The sequence below is a fragment of the Daphnia pulex genome, chromosome 12 (genome assembly GCF_021134715.1).
Source record: "Daphnia pulex isolate KAP4 chromosome 12, ASM2113471v1".
In the NCBI taxonomy this organism is placed as follows: domain Eukaryota; kingdom Metazoa; phylum Arthropoda; class Branchiopoda; order Diplostraca; family Daphniidae; genus Daphnia; species Daphnia pulex.
Window position 1 is genome coordinate 4,808,754 of NC_060028.1, and position 9,158 is coordinate 4,817,911.

At 34.9% G+C, this 9,158-nt stretch overlaps 2 protein-coding genes across 5 annotated transcripts; one reads left to right on the forward strand and one right to left on the reverse strand.

Annotated features, from left to right (window-relative positions):
• Window positions 1-7: 7 nt before the first annotated feature.
• On the forward strand, window positions 8-2,627 carry LOC124209485 (very-long-chain (3R)-3-hydroxyacyl-CoA dehydratase-like). Of its 3 annotated transcripts, XM_046607487.1 has the most exons (9): window positions 8-73; window positions 138-179; window positions 712-837; window positions 970-1,086; window positions 1,161-1,271; window positions 1,338-1,563; window positions 1,820-2,060; window positions 2,127-2,249; window positions 2,309-2,627. In XM_046607487.1, exons 1-9 carry the CDS (start codon window positions 23-25, stop codon window positions 2,523-2,525), a joined length of 1,254 nt encoding a protein of 417 aa, XP_046463443.1. In that variant the 5' UTR covers window positions 8-22; the 3' UTR covers window positions 2,526-2,627. The 3 variants fall into 3 exon arrangements, with proteins under 3 accessions (XP_046463443.1, XP_046463444.1, XP_046463445.1); XM_046607488.1 differs by lacking the exon at window positions 138-179; XM_046607489.1 differs by lacking the exons at window positions 8-73; window positions 138-179 and having other exon boundaries at window positions 668-832; window positions 965-1,086.
• Window positions 2,572-8,789, reverse strand: LOC124209483 (huntingtin-interacting protein 1-like). Of its 2 annotated transcripts, none has more exons than XM_046607481.1 (23): window positions 8,554-8,789; window positions 8,324-8,482; window positions 8,221-8,252; window positions 8,045-8,108; window positions 7,819-7,967; window positions 7,710-7,760; window positions 7,468-7,625; window positions 7,247-7,308; window positions 7,033-7,173; window positions 6,841-6,974; window positions 6,586-6,752; window positions 6,268-6,514; window positions 5,884-6,198; window positions 5,530-5,814; window positions 5,135-5,419; window positions 4,782-5,066; window positions 4,533-4,704; window positions 4,358-4,444; window positions 3,955-4,265; window positions 3,580-3,883; window positions 3,414-3,513; window positions 3,120-3,349; window positions 2,572-3,047 (listed from the first exon to the last, which is right to left on the reverse strand). In XM_046607481.1, the coding sequence occupies exons 2-23, from the start codon at window positions 8,367-8,369 to the stop codon at window positions 2,884-2,886; spliced, it is 3,789 nt and encodes a 1,262-aa protein (XP_046463437.1). In that variant the 5' UTR covers window positions 8,370-8,482; window positions 8,554-8,789; the 3' UTR covers window positions 2,572-2,883. The 2 variants fall into 2 exon arrangements, with proteins under 2 accessions (XP_046463437.1, XP_046463438.1); XM_046607482.1 differs by having other exon boundaries at window positions 8,550-8,697.
• Window positions 8,790-9,158: the final 369 nt, after the last annotated feature.

Consider the following 9,158-nt stretch of genomic DNA (forward strand, 5'->3'; position numbering starts at 1 on the left):
AAAGTCGGAAGGCAATAGTCAAATGAAAAAAAGTTTTCCTGTTTACCTCAGCCATCTACCGTCAAAAGATACAGTATAACCGTATATATTTTTTTAAATCTCCTAAATTGAAATATTTTAATCCCAACTGCCTATAGCTAACAACTATACAGCTATACTTGCAATATACTTGCAATAACGTAAGTTATTCACTTCATTATATTGAGAAATCGCCGGTGACAACTGATAAGAACATCGGGCTAATCTTAGGGATAGGGAGGGAAGCAGATCTTAAAATGTCACCATAAAAAGTATGCATGTTTATTGTTTAACTACAATAAATATGCATAATAAATATTTTGCTTTAACCTTTTTTTCGCGATAACTTCAGCTTGTCAGTTTCAACGGTTTCAATATCCCCGCTCAATATCTGGCAAGTTTAGCTACGTTTAGGCTACTTGACGTTTTGGTGATATTTTTTGTTTCATTTTGTTGTTAACATTAAAATTTGTCATTTTAGTCAAATTGAAAACAGTATTTATTCCTTGTGTTTTTAGATTAAAACTTTCCTATAATACTAAGAGAAGAGTGTAAAAAGTCTCCAATTTGGCAATTTCGCTCGATCTTTGTATATCTGTCAAAAAAGACAAACACGCCAAGTCTAGCAGACTGAAACGTAGAAAAAAAAATACGTTAAATAGGATTTTTTTTACGTTACTTTACAGTTTACAGGACAGCTTTTTAACTAGTCTCTGCTCTCTGGTGGACATGACTTCCAAAGGAAATCCTCACCCATTTGTTTATTGGGCCCAAAATACTTCACACGTTTTGTTACGTGTTGATCTGAAAGACGTACAGGTAATTAATATTCTTGATTCCTTAGCTGTTTACTGCGTCTGCATGGCCACTGCGATCAAACAATGTCGACAAACCACCTTTTGTTACTATTCTTATTTTTCTTTTTGCTTTCCTTGATGCCATGGTATGAAGGAACCTGATGTACAGGTTAATGAAAACCATATAAAGTTTGTAGCAACTGGTGTGGGTGCCAGAGGAACACAACTTTATGAGTTTGAATTGGAATTAGGGGCTAATATAGTCCCTGTGGTATGGAAGCTATTATTATTTTTTATTTAACTGCACATTATTCTAGCTTTAATTTGATCTTGTTATCATCCTAGTCTAGTCAGTATAGAGTTACTGCCCGGCAGATTGATATTAGTTTGAAAAAACAGAATGATGGATGGTGGCCAAAGCTTACTGGATCTAGTTTGAAACCCACTTGGCTTAAGGTATTACTTTAAAAACAGTATTTACAACCAATGGAAATTTCTGTTAAAAAAACATTTTATTTTAAGATTGATTTTGATAAATGGAGATCTGAAGATGATGATGAAGCAGGATTGGATATTTCTTCAAGCAAGTTGGATGAGCTTGATAGTGAAAATGTTGTTGCTGATCACATGAGTTTTAATTTAGAAAACTTAAGGAAGACATACTTGTTTGTCTATAATTTATGGCAATTTGTTGGATTTACATACATATTTTCCATGCTGGTGTTCAAATATTCAACACTGGGTTATGGTAAGTTCTTTTTTTTATTTCTGTGTAGAGTGTACAGTGTTCATGGATGTATTTATGCAAATTATGCTCTTTAGTCCTTATTGTTATTTGGGAAAGTTTATCAAAAAGATCCTAGATCTAGTTTGCATGAAAAGTGTAAATAAAGTAACAAAAGAAAGAGCGCAATGTATAAATATTTCCCTTATGTACTCCACTGCACCTGCACTATCCCTTCGCGGTAAAGACAATTCAAACATTAATTCTTTTTTTCTTCTAGATTTTATACCAGTTGCATACCAATCTGTTCATTACCCTCTCAAATTTTGTCAACTCATGCAAGCATTAGAGATTTTTCATCCCTTATTTGGCTATACTAAAGGAAGTGTTATGGAGCCCACAGTGCAAGTTGGTGGAAGATCCATTATACTATTCTGCTTGATTGAAGCTGAAAGCAGAATTCAAGATAAACCAGTCATTTTCTACTTGATACTATGTTGGTCAATCATCGAGCTTTTCAGGTAATGCGTTGAAATTTTTAAATTTTGCGAGAAACTACGGATTCTGATGAAGTTATGTTGATATAGATATCCTTACTACATGATGAGAGTATACGACAAAGATTTCGGCATAATCACTTGGTTGCGATACACAGTTTGGATACCTCTTTACCCGCTTGGCTTCTTATGTGAAGGAATTGTTATATTGCGGTACGTAGCGACTTTCAAAAATTCTATGTGTTTATTCACATTGTTTTCTCAACTTTCAGAAACATTCCATTCTTCGAGGAAACCGGAAAGTTCTCCGTAGGCTTGCCGAACAAGTGGAATTTCTCATTTCATTTCCCTACATTAATGAGGATGTATCTTTTGTTTTTCTTTCTACCCGCCATGTATACCATGATGTCGTACATGTCAAAACAGCGTCAAAAGAAGCTACAAGTAAGGGGTGACTCAATCCCCTCTAGTAAAATAAAAGTTAATTAAATAATCAAGACTTTTTGTCTGTAAAAGTAAATAATCTGCAAATAAATTGTGTTGTAGTGCTTGGTATTTGAAAAGCAGAATTAATACAATTGGTAATTCATATCATTATTAACATTCCGAAATTTTGGCACAATAACAATTTAAACAGCGGAATGACATTCAAATTCTCTCCAAAATCTACTTGTCAATAAGACAATGGATTTCTTTTAAACTATAAAGATGAAAATGAAATAGGTGCTTATAATAGAAAATAAAAGAAACTTGATTTGAACTTGCAGAACGAAAATTTAAAAAAATTGCGCGTTCTTTACGTTGCAATTAAAAATGACACACCAGCTACAGCGGGTGGTTTGGAAATTTACGAATCAGTGTCACCCGCAAGTTGGTAATGCTGTCTTCTGATAGCCGACAATCGGACACGTTCTTTTTCCAGCAAAGACTCGAACTCCAAAAATTTTATCTGTGACTCCATTTCTAATCGTTTGGCTTGATGCAGTGTCAAATGTGCGAAGTCCAGAACCGCTGAATAGTAGAATAAAAATTGGTTAATTATGGCCATTTGGTATTATCACAAAATTTTTAATTAAAATTTACTCGATTCTTCGACAAGTTCTGCACAATGTTTAGCTGTCGCAACCACCCCTCCAGTAGCCAACGAAACAGCTTTAGACGATTCAGCCAATGCTTGGAGGTTTTTACTTTGTAGTTCTGCTTTAACGCGACTTGCAAACACCAGCTGAGCCGTGGAGGCGGCGATTTCTTGGGATGCCACTGTTAGTTGTTCGAATTTAGCTTGCCCTTTAACCACATTGTCTGCTGCGTCTCTGTTGAAATTATTATACTGTTTAAAAAATTACTTGAACAACCTTTTTTTTTAAATCTTCCTACGTTAACAGCTTCGCTCCGAAACCAACGGCCTTAGCTGCCGACAGCAGACCTTCAGTCCAACGATGATTTCGTTTGTAGAAATCTCTTGCAGTAGCAGATCCTGCGTACGAACAAAAATGAACGTTTAGTTTTAGAATAGCCATTTAGTGTCGTGTTCCAGTTCAACCTTTTCCACGCGCAACTATTTCTTCTTGAAGGACTTTAGCTTTTTTGATTAAATCAACGATTGCCTTCATCAATGCGGTACATGAATCCAGAACCTTTTCGCTCACTTCCAATTTAACTCCAGTGTGGGATTGTTTAGAACTATCCCATAGTTTTGCGATTCGCGCAGCTGCCTCTTCTATAGCTCGTTCCATAGCTCCTAATTCAGACTCGAGTTCTTCGCCGACGTTATGTTCAACGTTGGCTTTCAATGATTCAGTTACAGCAATAACTAGTTTATCTAAATCTCGAAGAGCATTTTCAACCTGTTTAAATCACACAAATTAATTGAATAATAATAAAAAAATACAATAGCAAAAATATCTAAAATGAGTACCAAATTTGAATTCGAATTGATTTCTTCATTCTGGAAAGGCTGCTGAAGAATTCGGAAAAATAGAATGGTTATCTTTCCTGCCGCAACACACTTCTTTAGCATCTCATCAACTTTTTCAATATCAGTTAGACTGTGGGCCAGCTGCTGTCCATGAAGCAATACAAAACCGATCGATTGGGCAAAGGGGAATATTAAGGGTACTATGCGGGATGCGACATCGTCACTTTTGTTGCTTGAACAATATGCATTCAACGACTCGGATAGCGTTTTCAACAAACATAAGGCTCCTTTAATAGTGAATCCACTATGATCTATAAGAGAAGTGAAAGGGTTTAACTTTTAAAATTACATATAGTGATTTCCAATTTGCGAAGCTATGCTGTGCAAACGGTAAAAACCTTACCTTGAAGATTTAAAGCAAGAACGGGAGGTTTTGCCAAGTCTAATACACATTTTTCCAAATATTGCTCTCCCTTTAAAGAGCAATCAACTGATCGATTTCAGACAAACATAGGAAACAAATTAAATCAATAAATATGGATGCTAATAAGTATTTTCATTAGAATTCAGTTTAGTACTTAGAAGCTGATGGAATAGATTCATCGCTTCAAGTTTGCTAGCTTCAAGCATTGATTTGTAATGAGCAGTCAATGAATCATTCTGCTGTAGCAGCTTTCGGGTTTCCTCCTGCAAATTATTTTTTTCGCCATCAATATGTTGCAATTGTTGTTCTAACTTGGCGACACTTTCCTGTCACACATAACAAGACATATTAGGCAATATAAAAACATGTCTTGCCAAATTTACCAAAGTACAACAGAACATACCTTCATTTGGGCACCATATTTTCTCAACTGTTCGCTTTCGTCGGTCAATTCCTTGATATTGTTTTCTTTTGCAATTTTGAAATTATTGAATTCTTCCTCCAACTTCTTACCACTCGCAATCGATTGCTCTAATGCTTCGTTCAACTCCAGAGACTTTTGTTTACTATGATCCAACTCGTTTTTCAACTCAATAGTAGACGTTGTTAGTATTTGTCGCTCTCCTTGAAGATCATTAATCTGTTTTGTCATGGCTTGATTATACTGTTCAAGATCTTCATACTTTTCCTAAAAACAGAAAAATAATAATTCGGCAAAATGGCCAAATATGCGAATGAAAGGAAAATCAAACATACCTTCATTTCTGTACCGTTTTTTCTTAATTGTTCTCTTTCGTCCGTTATTTCCTTGATACTGTTTTCTTTAGCAACTTTGAAATTATTGAATTCTTCCTCCAACTTCTTACCACATTCAATTGATTGCTCTAATGCTTCATTCAATTCCAGAGACTTATGTTTTCTATGATCTAACTCATTTTTCAAGTCAGTAGTAGACGTTGCTAATATTTGCCGCTCTTCTTGAAGATCATTTATTTGTTTTGTCATGGCTTGATTATGCTGTTCAAGTTCTTCATACTTTTCCTAAAAAAAAGACATAAAAATTATCAGACAAAAATTAGATAACCGACACGCGAGAGATGGTTTATCATTAGTAGCGCTTCTACAGAACAAACTTTCATTTTTAATCTAACCTGCAAGTTATTTTTAATAATCAACAAATCTTCCTTTTCTTTTGTCATCTGCTGAATTGTTACATCTTGAGCAGTTTTAAATGCAGCAAATTCTACTTCACCATTTGTTGCGCTCGCCTTTAACGTCTCAAAATTTGCATGCATCTCCTCTTGTTCTTTGGTTTTCAGTTCTAAAGTAGCGCTCAGCTGATCTACTTCTAGCAACAGTTTAGCTTTTTCCTCTTGAATTTGAACAAGCTGATCTTCCACTTCCGTAATTTTAAGTTCAGTCGCTGATATCAATGTCTAATGATAAAATAAAAAACGCACTACGGCATTAGATTACGATTCAATAAACAAGAAAGGCATATTTACATTTAATTTGTTGTTAGCCTCTTGAAGCTCAATTTTTTCATCACCAAGTAACTGGATCTTCGCAACTTCGGCTGTTTTAAGCATATTAAGCTCATTTTCTGCATCTTTCAGACTAGTCTTAGATAACTCGAGTGAATCTTGGAGTTCACACTGAATTTTGTTGCTTTGTTCGAGGGAAGTATTGGCAGCTGAAAGCTTCTTGTCTACTTCAGCTTTTTGACGCAGCAATTTGATGTGCTCATCGCGCAATTTTTGATACACATCTTTCAATTTCACAAATTTGTCTTCCCATCCTTTTGCTCTTTTTCCCATTTCCTAAATAATTTTGTTGTAAAAATATATGTATATAATATTCCTTTAACAAAGAAAATTTCTATAAATTACATCTAACTGTAATTGGACGACTGATCCCATCTGTGCCGATTGGGCTGCATCACTTAGTTTCCGTTCGATATCTTCCTTGTCCTTCAATGCTTCTTCTATTTCGTTTTCTTTTTCGGACATGCGCAATTCTAAATTAAGTATTTCTTGTCGTAGAATTCCATTCTCTTGATTATACTCGGCACGAACTTTCCTCAACTCCGCTGATAACTGTTCCAGTTGATGTAGAAGATGTTCTATATAGCGATCTCTAAGAAATATATATATAGTACATTCTCAATTTTTAAATTGATTTTTCTATAACCATAAAAAATCTGAAACCTTTCTAGCAATAAATCAGGAGAATAGTCATTTCTTTCCGGTATTTCCGATTCCAACTGAACTAGTGTTTCGTCTACCTGCGGCGGCGGAAGGGCTTCGTTTGGTAGTATTACAACTGGTGTGACGTGACGACTTAACTCGCTGGATATCAAAAAATTTGGCGGACTCTATATATTCGAAAGATGACAAGTATTTTTTTTGTTTCTTAACATTTTAAAAATGATATAAGACGTAAATGTTTCAAGACAAATTTACCTCATCCAAGTGTGGTACTTGGATTAATGTTTTGAAATATTGGAGTGTACTGGATTGTAAGTAAAACTGCCGCAAAGCCTTGAATTGCTTTAGAAATCTGATACGGTGGCCTTCCAATGTTTCGGGTGGTAGACCTAGACAATACAATTAATTAAAGCTTATACTTTTAAGCAACAATTAATGTTCGCATACAATTGTGCAGTTTAAAAAGAAGCTTCACGATGAAATCATAAACTTGGGAAGAATCTTGTATGCATGGAATAAGAGGAGCCAGCCGACATTGCCCCGCATTCGTCATAGAATTGGATCGCGACATATCCAAAGAACCAAATACTATAGGGAAAAAATATACTTTAAAAGGGGAAGTTCTTATACACATCAACAAAAGTAAGCACATAGTCATTACCAGCTGCTTGTAGGGTAAGAATCTCATCCATATAGTCCAGCAACTCAACTGATAACTGAAAACTAAGCAACATAAATATACTGAATTACGAAAACAATAAGCCTTGGGAAAATATGGATATTAACGAATTGCCAAAATTGTCTTCTTTCAAATTTTCCCTCTACTAGTACTTTTACCCTACACGAAGGATAATACAAATATTTATTACTACACAAACTTACTATAAGTTAATGTCATGTTCACAAACAACATCAATTCCCTCATCTTTGATCATCAAATTCCCCGGGAATTTTGGATTCCTTCGATGAAAGTCGAGCTTTACCACGAGAAGTCGACAGTACAAATTGATCAACTTCCCATATCCATCTTTAAGAAGTCCCTTAAATTCCACGAGAAAGAAAAACAGCATTAATAAAACTGAAATAACACATATTAGCACATTTTTATTTGGAAAACAACTGACCCATAATTTTCCCTTGTCCACTAAAAATTCTCTGTGTTGCTGTGAATCTTTCTGTAAAAATCAATGTTAATACTAACTTTTAGTTCACCAAATAATGTATACAACTTACCAGGACATTTGGATGTCCCTCACGCAAAATTTTGTGTAAAGTATGGCAGAATTTCCATGCAACAATTGGATTTGAATGAATGGGTAGTCTCAGAACAATGGACCAAAAAGTATGGCTCCCTTTCCCTTGAAATGTGCCAATAATTGCACCTTATTTGGAAAATGTCAATTAAGATATGTACAATAGTGATGACAATAATTATTATTAACTCTAAGTCTTTACTTACTGCGAACATGCTTGGATTTTACAGGTACTTCAGATTCATTCACAGCTTTACTGACAGCTAAGGTCTAGACATTACACAAATAAAATGTAATTGTATTCTGTTTATTTCAACCTGTTTTTTTTACTATATTTTTGTTTAAATTTTATTGAATTGTAGGCTACAAGCTTTCCACAAACCTGTGTTTTTTCAAAATTTTCTCTTTCCTGATCTGTAATGTTTCATGAAGACAATTTCTTAGAATTCTATGTACATACATGCAAACATAAATATTTGGTATACCTAGTGAAGTTCGAGAACGATTCGGAGGCAACGTACGACTAGCCATATTTTATTTATTTATTATTGTTACCAAACTGTCAAATCTGACGGCGACCTGCCCACGAGCCACAATCACTAGTAACTACGTATGACAATGGCGTTTCCGTCTATGACGTTCACCTAAAATTAAGGAAATGAAAGATACAACCAGCTAGCTTACAGACTTTCCGGCATTAATTGTGTATACAAACTTAGCAGCGTAGGGGCCTATTGGGGTATTGCCTATTTCACAATCAGTATGTTGCTGTGTCGGCTGTGTGGATGGAATGTGTCAAAACTGAAAACAGACGGCAACGGATGCTGCTATCTGCCGGCAGATTCTTTTACTTGTTGTACTGAAACGATCAAATTATGATGGTATCACTTTGGGACCAACATGGTCGCGCACTATCTCGTCTATGCTTTGCGACGAATCGTACCGTCGCTTTTTCTACTGAGGAAAGTCGACTCTTATCGACTGTCTATAAGAGTCGACTTGTCCATTAGAGTGTGCCTTTTTGAATGCTAGCTTGTATTTTTGTAATGATTATTGTATTTAATCGTTTGAATGTAGGGTTTGAATGTAAAACGTTTGCAGAATAAATTTATTTTAAATTCTCGTGTGTATTTTTTATGAACGGTTGATTTTAAAGGTAAATTTAATAAAAGGTGATACTCTCACTTGGTGCTGGTTGCTGGACTAGTGATGCTTAGGATACATTACAAAAGAAGTACAGGAATATACATAACTGAAGCTTTATTTAATTAAAACGTTAACAGCATTTGTTAATATATATTTAGATCTGATTTAATCTAG